Source organism: Tilletiaria anomala, assembly GCF_000711695.1.
Source record: "Tilletiaria anomala UBC 951 chromosome Unknown K437scaffold_22, whole genome shotgun sequence".
NCBI lineage: Eukaryota > Fungi > Basidiomycota > Exobasidiomycetes > Georgefischeriales > Tilletiariaceae > Tilletiaria > Tilletiaria anomala.
Window position 1 is genome coordinate 15,639 of NW_013547000.1, and position 15,763 is coordinate 31,401.

The 15,763-nt window shown below is 54.2% G+C and overlaps 8 protein-coding genes across 8 annotated transcripts; 5 read left to right on the forward strand and 3 right to left on the reverse strand.

Annotated features, from left to right (window-relative positions):
* Positions 1 to 116: 116 nt before the first annotated feature.
* K437DRAFT_78478 (uncharacterized protein) lies at positions 117 to 925 on the forward strand. The gene has a single exon (XM_013388818.1). It carries the CDS (start codon positions 402 to 404, stop codon positions 804 to 806), a length of 405 nt encoding a protein of 134 aa, XP_013244272.1. The 5' UTR covers positions 117 to 401; the 3' UTR covers positions 807 to 925.
* On the reverse strand, positions 926 to 1,626 carry K437DRAFT_78473 (uncharacterized protein). The gene has a single exon (XM_013388819.1). It carries the CDS (start codon positions 1,491 to 1,493, stop codon positions 1,044 to 1,046), a length of 450 nt encoding a protein of 149 aa, XP_013244273.1. The 5' UTR covers positions 1,494 to 1,626; the 3' UTR covers positions 926 to 1,043.
* Positions 1,420 to 2,961, forward strand: K437DRAFT_255313 (uncharacterized protein). Its single transcript, XM_013388820.1, has one exon. The coding sequence runs from the start codon at positions 1,759 to 1,761 to the stop codon at positions 2,941 to 2,943; it is 1,185 nt and encodes a 394-aa protein (XP_013244274.1). The 5' UTR covers positions 1,420 to 1,758; the 3' UTR covers positions 2,944 to 2,961.
* On the reverse strand, positions 2,930 to 6,711 carry K437DRAFT_233924 (uncharacterized protein). Its single transcript, XM_013388821.1, has 3 exons — positions 6,481 to 6,711; positions 6,098 to 6,279; positions 2,930 to 6,031 (listed from the first exon to the last, which is right to left on the reverse strand). Exons 1-3 carry the CDS (start codon positions 6,536 to 6,538, stop codon positions 2,993 to 2,995), a joined length of 3,279 nt encoding a protein of 1,092 aa, XP_013244275.1. The 5' UTR covers positions 6,539 to 6,711; the 3' UTR covers positions 2,930 to 2,992.
* A 505-nt stretch (positions 6,712 to 7,216) lies between these two features.
* Positions 7,217 to 8,900, forward strand: K437DRAFT_267452 (uncharacterized protein; the record flags this gene model as incomplete). The annotated part of the gene is made up of 4 exons (XM_013388822.1): positions 7,217 to 7,299; positions 7,380 to 7,699; positions 7,784 to 8,211; positions 8,280 to 8,900. 4 exons carry the CDS (start codon positions 7,217 to 7,219, stop codon positions 8,898 to 8,900), a joined length of 1,452 nt encoding a protein of 483 aa, XP_013244276.1.
* Positions 8,901 to 8,944: 44 nt separating this feature from the next.
* On the reverse strand, positions 8,945 to 10,648 carry K437DRAFT_255316 (thioredoxin-like protein; the record flags this gene model as incomplete). Its single annotated transcript, XM_013388823.1, has 3 exons — positions 9,524 to 10,648; positions 9,115 to 9,458; positions 8,945 to 9,045 (listed from the first exon to the last, which is right to left on the reverse strand). Coding segments are annotated over exons 1-3 (1,103 nt in total), but the record flags the coding sequence as incomplete, so codon positions are not given.
* K437DRAFT_273277 (uncharacterized protein) lies at positions 10,406 to 12,172 on the forward strand. Its single transcript, XM_013388824.1, has 2 exons — positions 10,406 to 10,977; positions 11,055 to 12,172. Exons 1-2 carry the CDS (start codon positions 10,543 to 10,545, stop codon positions 11,901 to 11,903), a joined length of 1,284 nt encoding a protein of 427 aa, XP_013244278.1. The 5' UTR covers positions 10,406 to 10,542; the 3' UTR covers positions 11,904 to 12,172.
* Positions 12,173 to 13,300: 1,128 nt separating this feature from the next.
* K437DRAFT_255320 (uncharacterized protein) lies at positions 13,301 to 15,692 on the forward strand. The gene is made up of 2 exons (XM_013388825.1): positions 13,301 to 14,297; positions 14,363 to 15,692. Exons 1-2 carry the CDS (start codon positions 13,346 to 13,348, stop codon positions 15,592 to 15,594), a joined length of 2,184 nt encoding a protein of 727 aa, XP_013244279.1. The 5' UTR covers positions 13,301 to 13,345; the 3' UTR covers positions 15,595 to 15,692.
* The last annotated feature ends 71 nt before the right edge of the window (positions 15,693 to 15,763 follow it).

A 15,763-nucleotide genomic window follows, 5' to 3' on the forward strand; every position in this document is an offset into this window, starting at 1 on the left:
CGGCTGCTACCTGCGCAATCGTGGCCAATTCGCGCTCTTAACCGATAAGGCACCAGTCCCCGTCCCTTCCCTTTGGGATGCCCCGAGTCTGGTAGGAGGGCAACTGCATGTTCACGAGAACAGGACTCATGTCACTTCTTTGCAAAATTCGACGAAGCGCCACGTGAACGACCCTCTCATCCATCGCGCAAAAATGTGCTCAAGGCCTTGCTCATACAACCGCATCGTGGCTGGCTCTTTCGCCCCTAATGATTGCCCTTGAAGCTGTCTGGACGCAGCCAAGGGGAGTGCTCACAATATGCGCCAGCAACGCTCTGCATATTTATCCCGGAAGGGGACAGAGCGAGAGCGTCGCGATAGCTTGATCTTGCAATCACGCCAAATTTACAATCCTACACCTCATGACTACTGCGATGCGTATCCAATTGATCGCAAGAGGTGCCTCGTGCAACAACAACAACCCTCCCCTCAGCTGCTCTTGTTCCCACATCCTTGATGAGAATGCTCGACCGATCTCGATGCCTTGCCTTTCCGCTATACCGAGAAGCCGTGGTCCAGTGATCGAAGTCACGCTTCTCCGACGTGCGTCGGTGTTTCGATATTCCCGATATGTGGAGGATCTTGTGATATGCGCCCAAACCAAATGCGTACTTCGCTCGACTGTCCTTCCAGGAATTAAACAATTGATTCGTCACGATAGAGCTGGAGTGGGCATGCTAAGGGAAAGTAGGTGGTTGTCATGGAGGCAAGATATGCGATTCGCTGCACCTCGAGCAACTGTATGCAAACTCCTAGAAGCCCCGTGACATACTCCCTTACATTGTTAAGCCGCGAAGCCTCCAAGGCCTGGTCTAACTTGCGCTGCGAGAGACCCCCTTGTATGCAGCAGAGGTATCAACAACCTGCTTGGTTGGCTATTCGGACCCAACAGTCCGTGAATCTGTTGACGCAGCGGAGGTCGAAGCATGGGTCATATTGACGTCCAGATGCAGCCAGACCAATCCCAGTTGAAGTGTTAGCTGCGATAGCACAAAACAGTGGTATCAGACATCCAATGGAAAGTGCTTGGTCAAACTCAGTTGTGCGTCATTCAAGGAAGTGGTGTGCTTTGAAGGCCCTGAGTTTGGCACGCAATGTATTGCTTTGCTGAACAGGAAAGAGTGCACACACCCCGAGCCATCGCCTGCAGACCCGCGCACGCAACTGCTGTTGCTAGATGAGGAAGTCTTAATGAGGATGTCTTGATGAAGTGATAGCCCAATGTTGTCACAAGACAAAGGTGGTTCCCAAATGCAATGGGTTGGAACGTTGAATGACTTCCTGTCGCTATTGAGAGCGACAAGCATGCACTTTTTCGTCCCACCGCGCCGCCGCCTTTTCTTCCTCTGGGGATGGATGGCATCAACGCTTTCAAGATGTGAGACATGGTTCAATGCCACCACCCATTCTCTCCCTCTAACCACTCCCTGTCCTTCAACATTGCGACCTGCCATAAGTGCGCCTGGCAGTGCATCTTCCCTGCCGTCTGCCGCCGCAGAGTAACTGAATGGTATTGCCTGTCTTGCGCCTCAATAACCACCGATTAGGGTGGGAGCAGCGCTGTTAAGCCCGAGGTTGTAACACCGCAACTCGGCATAGCCGAACGGGGTACCCCAGCATGCGCTGGGAATATGACCAAGTCATATTACATGTCTATGTTAAAAGGTAGTGTCTGGCAATTCATTCCGACTGAGAACATCCGCGTCATCGCAAACCAGTATGCATCCCCCGTCCCCGTTCATCCGTTCTCTGTGCCTGCGCTCAATAGCGCTTGCGCTGCGTTCATGCCATGGCCCGCGCATGGCAAACCGATGCCCCTCTGTTCCTTTCCATATCACCGGATGCCCATCCTTCTCGACAAGCAGTGCTAGAGTCAGCGCTTACTCTGACTGGGCCTCGGCAGACGCACGCTCCGCCGCTGACGGCCTGCTGTCAAAATGGACCTCGTCCTCGGGCCAGCCCGCGACTGTCTACACGCATGAAATTGGCCGTACCCAGGTCCAGCTCCTTCGCATCACGCTTGAGGAGATCCTCCCCCTTTCCCAAGAGCCAGCGCGGTATCTCCAGCAGCTTCTGCGCGAACAGCCAGAGAGAGGCACACCCTTACTCCCAGCGGAGCACCTTGTCTTCTTCACTCCACGTGTGCTCAGCTCTAACCTCGGCGAGGATGGTACCGACACATCATTCAACCCCTCTGGCGGTGTATTCACGCGCCGCATGTGGGCTGGCGGCTCTATGGTCTGGAACCTAACCGACGGCAACATCCTTCGAATCGGCGACGAAGTCACCGAGACTACGTACATCGAAAAAGTGGACATCAAGCAAAAGCGCGGAGACAAGGAAAATGAGATGTTGGTCGTTTGGCTGCGGAAGGAGTTCGCCAACAAGGATGGCCTCGCCTTGACGGATCGAAGGAGCTGGATCTTCCAACGTGCACTTTCGTGCACAAACCCACCGCCAACACCCCTGCCGGTCGACGTCGATGCGGAGCGGCGGCAGCTGTTATCGCCCTCACTGCCGCCAGCAGCATTGGCAAGTAGGCTGCAACTCAAGCAAGCAGAGCTTTTCCGCTACTCGGCTCTCACCTTTAACGGCCACGCCATTCACCTTGATCCGGACTGGTGTCGCAAGAGGGAAGGACACGCTGCGGTAGTTGTGCACGGGCCGCTCAATTTGACGCTGCTCTTGCGCAAATGGATGCTTGAGACAGGAAATGTAGAAGCAGTCAATGGCGGGGTCACCTCGGTCGATTATCGCGCAAAGAAACCGGTTTATGCTGGCCAGACGTATTGGCTGCAGATGGAAGCTCAGAGTGGTAAGAAGGGTGAAGACGTGATGCAAGCTGTCAGGCCAGACGGAAGCGTCATCATGGAGGCACGTGTATCCGGAAGTCATAAACAATAGCATGCATTTCTTTGTCGACAGTTGAAGGACATCCTGAACCCCTCCCCCTTTATACTGTGTTGAGCTTTACAAGAGAAAGGTGGAACTTGTCGTCGCCGATCTCCTGCTCTTCTTCCACCAACACGTCCACACCAGGTGCTCGCTCCTTGACAGGCTTTGGCGCCCTACGCATGTTTTTGGAGAAGAACTCAACTTCTTTCGCAAAGCACTCCTGCAGTGCCTGGCCAACGCCATCGTTGAAGCTGTAGAAGGCGTCGACATCATCCGTTTGCTGCAAACCAACCTTTTTCCGAAGGCGCTGGATGCGGTTGATGAGCTCGCGCGCGTTGCCCTGTGACTGCAGCTCCTCGCGAACCTGCTTGTCCAGCAGGACGACGACATTGCCATCCGTGTCGGCGTCAAAGTCCCCTTCCACCTTGGCAAGGTCCACCTGCTTTTGCACCTTTAGGTCACCCTCGATAAGCTCCACGCCAGCGACGTTGATCTTGCCGCTCTCAGCAAACGCCTTGCCTTGTTCTGATGTCACATCCTTCAGCCCATTCTTGACCTTGCCAATGTCCTTACGCAGCTTCTTCCCCAGAGTCGGCCAGTCGGCTGTGAGGACGTAATGCACGCCGCACTTGGCTTCCTCGCGAGTTAGCACGAGGGCTTGCACGTTCATTTCACTTTTGAGGTAACTTGAGAGCGCATCGACGTCATCAAGGAATTGCTGGTCACTGTGGTAGACACGCATCTCCTGCAGCGGAACGCGCACAGGGAGTTTGCTCCGGGTTCGAATCTTTCGTCCGATCTCGACGATGGCCTGGAACGCGCTGAATTGCCGCTGAAGGACCGGGTCGAGATACTCTTCTTTGATCTCGGGAAAAGACAAGAAGTGAATGGAGCGCTCGTCTTGGTCGCTGTTCGGATTTGGGGGCATATAAGTTCGAAGACCTTGGTAGATATTCTCGCACAGGAAAGGAGTGAACGACTGCATGGTCCGCGTGAGAGTGAAAAGTGTCTCGAACAGGGTGTTGAGAGCTGTGATGGTGTCCTCAACGCCGTTCGCGCCTTTCAAGCGATCGCGGTTGAAGCGGATGTACCAGTTTGTGAGCTCATCAATGGTGAGTAGCAATCGCGAAATGACAGTGTATAGTCGGTACGCGGAAAGCTCCTCCTGGACCATCTTAATTAGCGACTGGCATCGGGCGAGGATCCATCGATCGAACAGGTTGGTCGACTTGGGCGCATGTACTTCGTAGACAAAGTCTTTGCATGTGTCCTTCTTGAGTAGTTGGACTTGGCCGATGAAGAAGCGGAAGGAGTTGAGCCAAGGCAAGAAAGCAGAGGTGATGACTTCGCGCACGCCATCCTCGCGGAAGCGAAGGTTCTCCGCGCGTACAGCTGGGGAGCTGACAAGGTAAAGTCGGATCGCATCGGCACCAAACTTGTTGATAAGCCCGGTCGGGTCTGGGTAGTTCTTTTTGCTCTTGCTCATCTTCTTTCCATCTTCTGCTTGGATGAGACCGGTGACGATGACATTCTTCCAGGGCGCTGTACCGAAGAGATGCGTGCCGAGGATGAGCATGGTGTAGAACCATCCTCGAGTCTGGTCGATACCCTCGGAGATAAAGTCGGCAGGGAACGAGTTTTTGAACTTGTCCTGGTTCTCAAAGGGATAGTGAGCTTGCCCATACGGCATGGTGCCCGACTCGAACCAGCAGTCGAATACCTCTTCGATGCGCTTCAGCTGCCCCTTGCCCTTTTGTGACGGGATGGTGATGTGGTCGATGTTGTCTCGGTGCAAGTCTGTGATGCCAGTCACGCCCGACAGCTTCTCGAGCTCGGCGACTGAACCGATGCACACTATCTCCTCGTAGTCGTCTGAGACCCACAACGGAAGCGGTGTTCCCCAGTAGCGATTTCGCGAGATGTTCCAGTCCCTTGCGTTCGCAAGCCAGTTGCCAAATTTGTTCTCGCTTACGCTGCCTGGAACCCAGTACGTGTTCTCGTTGTTCTGCATCAGCTTTTCGGCCGCTGGCTCGACACGCACGAACCAGGAGGGGATGACCTTATAGATCAAGGGTGTGCCGCTACGCCAGCAGTAGGGATAGCTATGCGTGAGTACAGATTGGACGATGAGTCTGCCTTTCGCTTTTAGGTCCTTCTGAATCTGCTTGTCGGCATCTTTGACGTTTTGTCCCTGATAGTCTGGAACCTCAGCAGTGAAGCAGCCCTTCTCATCGATCGGGCAGGGCGGCGCTTCATCATTTGCGATGACACCGTTCGCAACGGCAATGCGGTGATCATCATCACCAAAAGCAGGCGCTTGCTGGACAATCCCGGTGCCGGCATCTGCGGTGACGTACGTGTCACACAGAACGCGGAACGCTTTTGGATACTTCTGAGTGAAAAAGTCGAAGATGGGTTCGATCTTCCATCCTTCCATTTCTTTTCCTTTAAAGGTTTGCAGCTTCTTGAACTTTGCCTTCTTTGGGTCCTTGTAAAGTGTAGAGAGGAGTTTTTCGAGGATGATGAAATTCGTCTGCCGCTCCTCGTCAAAGATTTTGATGTAGTCAAAGTCGGGATGCACGCAAACAGCCAAGTTTGAGGGTAGCGTCCACGGTGTTGTTGTCCATGCGAGCAGTGCAGTGCCCGGTTCATCGATGAGCGGGAAGCTGATCGTAATGGCAGGATCTTGCACATCGCGGTAGTCGAGGTTGGCTTCGAAGTTGGACAGCGGTGTGGTGCAGCCATTCGAGTACGGCATGACCCTGTTGCCCCGGTAGATGAGTCCCTTTAAGTGCAGCTGGGAGAAGACCCACCAAACCGTCTCCATGAAGCTCAGATTCATCGTCTTGTACCCAGCGTCAAAGTCTATCCATCTCCCCATCCGCTCTACTGTCTGTTTCCATTCGTTTTGATAGCGCATGACAATAGACCTGCATTCGGCATTGTACGCGGCAATGCCCATCTTCATGACATCTTCCTTGCCTGTGATACCAAGTTTTTTGTCGATCTCGTGCTCGACTGGTAACCCATGGCAGTCCCAGCCGAAGCGTCTGTCGACGTGGTGGCCGGTCGAGTGAGCGTGCCTTGTGATAATGTCCTGCAAGGCACGGGTTCCGGTTAGTCAGAGAATTTGCGATGAGGGGAGAGGCATCTGAAAATTCACCTTAACGGTACCAGCGAGCAGATGGCCATAATGAGGCAAACCGGTAGCGAATGGCGGGCCATCGTAAAAGCTAAATGGCTTCTTCCCTTCGCTCTGCTTGAGAGAGGTCTTGAATGCATCAATCGCCCGCCAGTATTCCATGACTTTTTCCTCTTCTTGAGGAAATGAAAAGTTAGCAGTGGCTAATGAGTAGTGAGGGAAAGATGTCAGTGTACTGATCTCATCTACCACATGTCCCAGGATCATCGCAAAATACATGCACGGGACATGTGTAGCGGATGACAGCATGTCGCAACGCGGCGATACAACCTCTCTTCATTACCGCACAGGTTTTGCTGCTACGACGTGCGAGTTGGCTCCGATGAAAGGCCTTTGCCACTCACCATCGTGCGCTGGGAATACAGCAGCCGCAACCCCATTGACAAGCGGTGTCGCCGCCATCTTGAGCGAGACCCTTGATTCCTAGTTCCCGACTCTTGTTGAAGCTAATGCTGCGCGTCCAGATGTCGAGGGAATAGACCCTTTCTGCGATCTCGCGTAACCCTTTATCAGAATATTGCCAGGCGCTGATGAACCCTGACCCGTGAGAGCTGGTAGCGTAAGATCAATGGAAGATGTGGCAACCTTGGAAGCAAGCGAATCAAATGCCCTCCACAACCAAAGGATAGACGAGTCACAGTTTCTGTTGCTTATGCCTTCTCTCCGAATGCCGATGTTGGATTATCTTCTCCCGGGACTCCCCCGGTTCAGGCAGAACATATTTTACAAGGAAACGACGCGGTTTGCAAACGAAACACGTCGCGTGTGCTCGAGCTGTCACCCGAGAGCAACACTTCGACAGTCCACCAATCATTACTCATCGTACATGTACAATGGAAGCTACACACCACATATTCGTTTAAGAGAGTCCATGCATTGCATTTTTGGCATCGCCTTGCATTGATCCAGTTCTCTTGTTAAGTGTGACCTCCTTTTTGAACTTTTTGGCGCTGTAAGCGACGCCTCTTTCAGATACACAGAATCGGCCAAGGTTGCTGGAGCAGCAAATGCAAGCCCGTAATGGCTACTTCCCCTTGCCACCGACAGTATCTATCAGCGCGGCAGGTCTAATCCTCTAACATGGTTGACGAACGCCAACTTTTATCAGTTCGGCGCTGGATCGAGAGCCAATATCCGACTTTGGCTCTTGATCAAGCGTGGCTGTGAGTGGTAGCGCTATCGAACGCTGAACAGACGCAACTCCATCTAATTTCTGCCAATAATGTATATTCCGCTCGCTCAGGGAGCAAGCAGCAGACTATGTCGCAGAATCTGCGCCAGAACCCCTATCTACGCCGAACTTAATCAAAGCAGTGCACTTTCAACTCCTACATGCCGATTTGCGACAGTTCATCAAGCGTACAACGTCGACCGACGGTCGCGGAGGTGGTTTCGCCGCTGTACTTCAAGCGGCTGAGGTCAAGGACGGAACCAATGCCAAGTATAGACGGATAGATGAGGTGATCAGCGGCAGGTTAGCTTCGGCTGGGTCTCTTGCGCAAATTTCGGGCAAGGTTCGCTCGAAAAGGACGGAGCTGTTGGTCCAAGTCGTGGGCATAACGGGTGTGTATGTCTCAAATGCACTGCTCGTGAGGGACGGTTTGTCGCATGCAAATGTTGACCCACAATATTTTTCACCTGCTGCAGATGTCGGAATTCCCGTGCAAGGTCTGTTAGATGTCACTCTTGCGCGCCAACAAGCTTCAAAGACAGAAGCAGGGCGGAAGTTGCTCGAAAATGCTGCCGAAGTCACTGTACTCGACAACTCCTCTCGCGGGAGGAGCTGCAGTGCGAGCCAAAAAGTAGGCCGCGCTCAGGCACGTGTCACAATCCGTAGCAACGCAGGGGCAGACAGCGAAGACGCAAGTCTGGCTGCGGAAGAGGAGGTTCTACGCTCCTCCATCATCTACCCGCGGTCCATGTTGCAGCTTGAGTTGGACGACGGGTATGTAGACGATCTAGACTCACGGCCGGTGACAGCTTTGGAGATGGCCCGGATACCCGAGCTGGCGCTCGGCAAGACGGCGCTAGGCTGCAAGCTCGCTATTCGTGATGCCGAGGTCTGCGATGGCATCGTGAGCGCGCATATAGCGGTGTTCCATGCAACATGGGCGATTTCTGACGTCATACCTGGCCTTCGCAGATTTTACTAAGTCCTGATAATGTGACTGTGAAAGGCGGCAGCGTCATGGAGCTGCAGGATGCTGCCGAAGAGAGGCTGATCAAGCGGCTAAAGGTACATCTAGACATGGCTCAATCAGGTACCCACCGTGGGCGGGTCGGCGGTTCGAGTGGAGGAAGACAAGGGCCCCCAGCGCGTTTGCCGATCAAATCCATTTCGCCTGTCAAGAGGGCTGCACCTACGGAGCGGAAGCGAGACAGCGAGTGGTCTGGGGCCCCAAGCCATACGACCACAAAGGACAATATCATCGACATAGCTGATTACGATGAGGGCAAGCTGACGCGAGAAGCTCTCTGGGCTGAAGAACCTTCAAAGTCTCCAAAGCAGGGAACGGCTCCGGACACTCATGCTTCCAGAACTCGATCCATTGGGAGACTCGCTGGCACCCATATCGATGCTTCAGAAGTCGCAAATCAACCTCAGAGAGGGAAAGGCAAGCTGCCGGCCATCGACATCATTGCGATCGACGATGACGATAACGATGAATTCGCGCATCTGGACTTTCCGTGGCCCACACAAACTCCTAAACAAAGATGGCGCGGTGAGGGCCAGCGGCACGACGATCCGATCGTGTTGGACTGATGTTGTAGCCTAATCAGCCTTCGAGCCGCCAATCAGTATCAGGCGAACAATGTTCTTCGGTTAAATGCAGCATCAGTCATCGCTTCCGTCCTCATCGCTATAGAGTACATAACGCTCTTCGTTGTCTTCACGCAAGACGCCGCGGCTGCCAAGTAAATGTGGTCAACTCTGAACCCATTGCGCAATAAAGACTCCCGCAGGGACTGGGCCTCACCTTTGCAAAGCATCTCGGATATCTCTCTCTTCTCCTTTTCCCCAATCGTCGTCCAAGTCTATTCGTACTAGATTATAGAGTAGCTGACCCGCCTGGTAGACCAGTAGGGTTGGCAGCACATCAGCAGCTTGCTCGTCCATCTCCAACTCGCGGAGCCTTCGCCGTGAGCTGCTTTCCTCCCGATCCTCGTCCTCGTCATCTTCCCATTCGCCACTGACCCCATTCTCTTCTGCTGAACATCCAAATTCGATCTTCGTGGCCTGTACCTGCAGAAACTTCGTTTGTGGGTATTGCCGCGCTAAGGATGTGAGCGCTGCAGAAATCTTCGTACATGCCACAATCCGCTGGAAGGGGGACATGCGACTTATCAGTGACTCAAGGAAAGGAACATGATACGCGCTCTGCTCACCTTCGAATAGATGTGAATGACGACAAACGTGCCGTCTTCTGTACGATCTATCGCATCCACGTAGCCGCGCGCATCCACCTCCCGCAGATGACCAAACCACGTATTCGGTCCACGCACGACTTTAGACCCTCCCAATGATCTGGCAGCCACCTGGGCTTTGATCTCGTTCATCCTTTGCTCGCGTCTCCTCTCTCGCGCAGCAAGCTCTTCGATGGACGCCTGCTGACCGCATCGATTCTCTCCACTGGGCTTCTCGGCCTGCTTGTTTGCGCCATCTGCACGGTTGCGTGCGTCTGACTTCCTTTGCTTCTCGTCTTCTTCCCAAGTATTTGTCGTCAGCGCCATGCATTCCAGGCGCCGGTTGATTGCATTTACTTGGGCCTGTCTCTTGGCCTTGTCAATAGTGTCTTGCACCTGTCTGTCATGGATCACACCTTTGGGACCGGTGCGAGTTGACGGAGCCCCTCGACGTGCACTGCCGCCGGTCCCCCCGTGCACGTCCTTGGCAGCGAATTCTCTGTCTCCCCACTCCTCGTTCCCTGAGAGATCTGATCCGAGTTCATCGTCAGTGTTGGGCACCGAGACGTCCGAGTCCTCTGAAGGGTCGCCATTGATTCGACGCTCCGGGCCGTAGCCGTCCCCCTTGGAGGCCGCTCCCTGCAACATGAGTTGTTCGAGAGTATCTGACATTGCGTCGTTTCTGTCAGAGCTGTCGGTACGCTATCTTGAGGTCAACGGGTGGGAAGAGAGGTTGGATCTAGGTAGGTTTGGAAAGTGAAGGTTCCAAGGGGACCTAAACGCTGAACTCAGCGTTCGACTCTTTTTGATCGGTCGTTCAATTTCGGAGGGCTGTTATCAGGCTGACTTTCCATCGTGCATGATGCATTCGACTAATTCTTCACAAGCCGGACCCCGATCTTGAACGGTCTGCACTTGGCGAACAGTCGGGCTTCACTGGGAGATTGATGCGGGACTAAAGCTTCGAACGGGCAGCTTTTGACAGCTTTCCATCGAAAGAAATGCAGACCGGCACTTCCAAGATCTCATTCGGGCTCAAAAAAAGCGGTGACGTGCCACCTCAGGCTGGAACTAGCAAGAAGCCATTCAAGCTCAAGCTCGGCAGCGCAGCATCATTAACAAAGGAAGAGGCCTCCTCGGCCACAAGACCACCTGCAGCACTTTCGTTGGGAGGCGAAGACTTGGAAGAGGATGTTGACGATGCGCCATCTGCCACCGCCACCGCCAAACGAGAGCCTAAAAAGGGTGCCTCCAAGGGCAACACTTTAGGAATAGGTTCCAAAGCTGCCCCTGCATCTAGGAGCTCGCAGCTAGCACAAGATGCTGCGCTCGTTGTTGATGCAAGTATATTTGATTATGATGCAGCGTATGAGAAGATGCAGCAAGCCAAACATGCGGTCAAGGAACGCAAGGATGCGGAGAAGGCAGAGCGAAAGGTCCGCACTCAATTATAGCCTGGGTCGAGTTGCTCCCATCAAGAACGTTAACTGACATGCTCTTTCTTCTATGACAGCCAAAATACATCGGGAACTTCCTCGACAGCGCCGAGCTGCGCAAGCGAGATCGAGCGCGTGCCGAAGCGAAGATGATTCAACGCGAGCGCGAGCGAGAAGGCGACGAATTCGAAGAGACGGAGGTTTTTGTAACGGACGCGTATCGAGAGCAGCTGGAGGAGATCAAGCGCCTGGAGGAGAAGGAAGCGAAAGAGGAAGAAGAGCTGCGAAATAAAGCCAAGTCTGGCGGTCCGAGTTTCTTCAAGGAGATGCTACAAGCGCAAGATCAAGACCACGAAGCGATCGTCCAGGCGGTAGAGGCGAGCACGAGGGCGGGAGAAGCGGGGAGAAGCGATAAAGGGAAGGAAAAGGCGACAGGGAGCGACACGCAAAAGGGCAGCAAGAAGAGTGATCTGGAGCTGGCGCGCGATGCACGTGCCAAGGGCCTGCAAGTCGAGCTGAACGACGAGGGCGAGCTGGTGGATCGCCGCGACGTGCTGAGTCGAGGGCTGAACGTCATCCGGACCGAGCGGAACGCACAGGCCGACATGAACCGCGTGAGCAACCGCTCCGCCAACGCGCCGTCCTCCCAGCTGCACGGTGCTGGCTTCGATGCGCGCGTGAGCCAAAATGCGCGGCGGGACCAGCGGGCACGGCAGACGCTGCTGATTGAGCAGCAGATGCTGGAGGAGGAGCGCAAGCGCGCGGCAGAGGAGGAGCATGAGCGAGAGGAGCGCAAGAAGCGGATCATGGGTGTCGCCACGGCCGAGGACGTCGCGAAGCGAGCGGAGAAGGTCAACAGTGCACGAGAGCGCGCATTGGAGAGAAAACGCAAGCGAGAAGAGGAAAAGGCGCAGGCGGGAGCATAGGGTGGTCCCACAAGATAGGTAGCACGCGAATGGGACTGAGTCTTGATGGCTCTATCGGCTACGCGTGTCTCGCCTATGTATTCCCGCCGGCTTTAAATTTGGTTGGGCCACTATCAACTGTGCTGCGTGCGCGTTGCCCAATGCATCATGAAGCCTTCGATGTGGGCGAATGTGCGAAAGTTACAGCTGCATGGCAGTTAATACCATTTTTTTCAAAGCTCACGCTAGGATGGCAAAATAAGGACTCCTTAAGATCGTCAGATTATGTGACTGCTTGTATTTTAATAATTATCGAGATACTTTGGTTGCCAAAGAAAAACGATGGTGGCTGACATTTTGCTCTCTGCTATTACTTGGGTGCTCAGGATCTCTTGACATCATTGTTGGCGAGCAGTTGCGCCTCCTCTGTCTCACGCTGCTCATCGCTCGTGGCGCTACAGTAATGCTCGTTCGGTTCTTGCGCGCCACAGCCGTTGGCTTCTCGTCCGACTCAGTGGCCTCCTGCACCTTGCGCTTCTCTTGATTCGCTGCTTTGTCGAGCTTGTTCGTTGTCAGTGCGAATAAAAAAAACATGTTGAGTCGGTCAGGTGATGAAGTATAGCGGGCCAGAACTTCTGCTGGTCTGGATTTCTGACTTCCAAAAATGGACTGTTCAGCAGCCTGGTCGCTTCCATGCACCAGGCTCTCCTCCACGTGATCCGTCCTCCCTGGACCGAAATTCTTGTTGAAATGTGCTCACCTTGATGCTTTTCTCGTTCTTGGAGCCCAATTTTTGGTGCGAAGTATCCTCGCCCTACTCGTGGGATGGCCGGTTGTCCTACTTCTGATCCTCGGCAGAAAGGCGCTGGTCTACGCCGGAGCTGCACGTGAGGTTAGGGCAGAAGAGAACATGGATCGGCGATATGTGGAGGCAGTGAAGAATCGCAACTCGCAGAGACGGATCACGCGACGACAAGGTCCAGTCGAGCTGTCAGACTCATAGGGACTCCATGGTCTGTGATTTGGTTGCCATTGTGAAAAGAGGTAGCGTTGCTTGGAAAGCGTGTAGGGATCTTTGCTGGTGCTGAATACTTTTTCTGCTTCGCAGAGGGATGGAGCGAGTTCATGTGGGAATGCGTGCGTGGTGTGTCAGATTAGCAATGGCAATAGGAGACAAAGGAACCAAGGATCCCTTCTCCCTTGCTATATAGCTCATATGTGAACTTGCGTAGTATTTTGTGGACGCGCACACGATGAGATATTGATCGAGAACTCACCGTCGACGTCATGCGGCACCCGCATTACATAATCATCATGCATAATCGATGCCATTGGTGGCGATGTCACATACCACATACATCAAAACGGGGTGACAAGCTCATCGCAGCTGAACTTCGCCACTTCATCCACCCGTTTCAGGCCACGCCTGGGAGTCCGCAATCGGGTGCAATGGGTATTGCAACATGGCAGACCAGTTCAACCTCGACTATCTTTACTCGCTGACCGAGTCTAACGACCCCGTGCCCGACGCTGCCAGCACTCGCAGCTTCGGAGCCAGGACCGCGGATAAGCAAGGCGGAACCCAGCAGGGACGACGAGCCTGGCAGCGGCGACTGCGTCCAGATGACCAACAACATGGCCACACCTCTACCAAGAGCAATCACAGCAGCGCATTTTTCGGCGCCACCGGCCACCATAATAAACACGTAGTAGGCTCGCCGGGCGCAGCGTACTCCGCGCAGCTGACCGCATCGCTCATGTCCCGTCCGTACACCGCTCCTCTCTCGGTCCTCGTCACCGCGTGGTCAAGTCTGTACCTCGCCATCCTATGGCTATACTTTTCCCTCATTTTTGCCCTCTGCTTCAAGATCGCTTGGCATTCCATCTTGCGAAAACCCAGCCATCTGTTTCGCAAGCTGAAGCTCTATGGCAGCGAGCGTAGCGCACTCTCCGAATCGTCCTCCTCCGCTGCAATTGATGCCCTCCACGACAAGCGCACAAGCGCACAGATACGCGAAATCGCATTCGAGCGTAGCGGAGAGGTCCTCCTCTGGCTCGGTCTAGCGGTGCTGAGCCTAGGCACAACGTGGTACCACATGATCCGCTACCTGCTTTGGTCCTACCAGACCTTTTTGCATAAGGCGAAACTCGCACAGCTTCTCCCGCCCGTGCGTCATGCTGCAGATGCGAGAGCAGGCGCAACGCTTTCGCCATCGTCGACGCTATCGACGCACATCACCCATGCGGTACATCTATCGCAGACCACGCTCGAACGCATGCATGTCTGGCTACGCGAGACAAGCTTGTTCAAAGAAGCATGGCTGCTGGTTGTTGGCAACGAGCTGAATTGGTGGTGGAGCGCAGAGGTCTGCATTTTCACTGTCGGCGTCTGGGCTCTTTTCCTCAGGCAAAGAGGTTAGAACCCGCTCTTCCTTGACTTTTTTGTGCTGGTGCTAACTTGACTGGACTCGATACAACAGGGGGTCGCTCGTCCATTCCTTCTGTCTGGGCGTTCATGCTTCTGGGCCAAGTCGTTGCCATCTCTTTCGCGCAGAACCTCTTCCACCTTGCCCTTGTGCTTGCGCCACCAGAGTCAGGTAGAATAAGCATCTCATGCTCCTCCGTCTCCGCGAAAGAAGACGACATGGAGCTCGTGCGAGCCATCAGCACGAACACAGACGAAGTCTTGCGTCTGTACACCGAAACCACCGAAGTGGAATGCGAGCAGATTGACAATACGATGAGCGCCACAGGTCGGAGCAGCAGAAGTGACACAATCGGTACCACTAACACGACCCGGCGCATCTGGAAACAGACGCGCGCCATCACGCCTCCGAGCATCGGTCGCACACTAGACGTGCTCGTCATCGCGCCTGTGCTCGTATTCGCCGTGCGCGCCGTCTGGTTCGTGCCATCCACTCTGCCCCGCATCCTCATCATGCACCTCTTTCCACTCCTCCTCTCCCTCTATCCAACCTTTGCCGGGGGTCTACTTGCTCGGCTACGAAGCAAATTGAGAATCTACATCGAGCATGTCATGCCCACCCGGCATCTCTTGGCGCTGTCGATGCTCGCGCAGCCTAGCGCTGTGTACGCGCTTCTGGCACTCGCAGCGGCCATTATGCGCATCGCGAACACTTACGCAGCCTACGGCGTGCTAAAAATATCTTTGCAGCATGTCACCGGCCTCCAAAGCGCCAGGCCGGGTATCCGGATGCTTTGCGGCGCGTTATTCCAACGTACCTTCTTTTCGCATCCAGCGCAGAGCAGCATTAGCTTCGACAACGTGTGCATCGGGATCAGCAGCGCCGCGTGGATCATGATCGATATGAGCAGAAACATGGACAAGTCGCGTAGTGCGCGTTCTGCGAGAGGGGCGGGAGAAGAGCAGAGAAGCAGCTTACTTTTCAATCTCGCGTTCGAAAGTGCTGTGGTAGCGTTGATCACCATCATTGCAGGGCCTTCCGTCACCATGGCTGCATATGTTGCTGTGGACGAGCACAGACGAGAACAGAGCATGCTTGCCGCCGAAAAGCGCTTAATAGTAGCTGGCGCTACTCCTGATGCGCCTTCAGCAAGGTCGACTACAGTTTCATGCTCGCGTCCGCGTACAGCTCAATCTGATCTGAAGGAGCGTGCGCGATACATTCTCGTGAACGAAGTGATCGAAGAGACCATTGTGCGTTCCAACCCCGGAAGGGTGCGACGTTGAAAGGGTGCGATTGACGCTCGCAGAAGCATGCAAGCCATTTTGTATAACGGCTTCAATCGTTGCATCAATCATGACTCGCAATCAGATGCCGTACATGGGTATATACTACTGCGGCCGCTGCTGCTGATGATGCTGTTGTTGCTGCTGATTCCAAGCTAATTGCGCCATG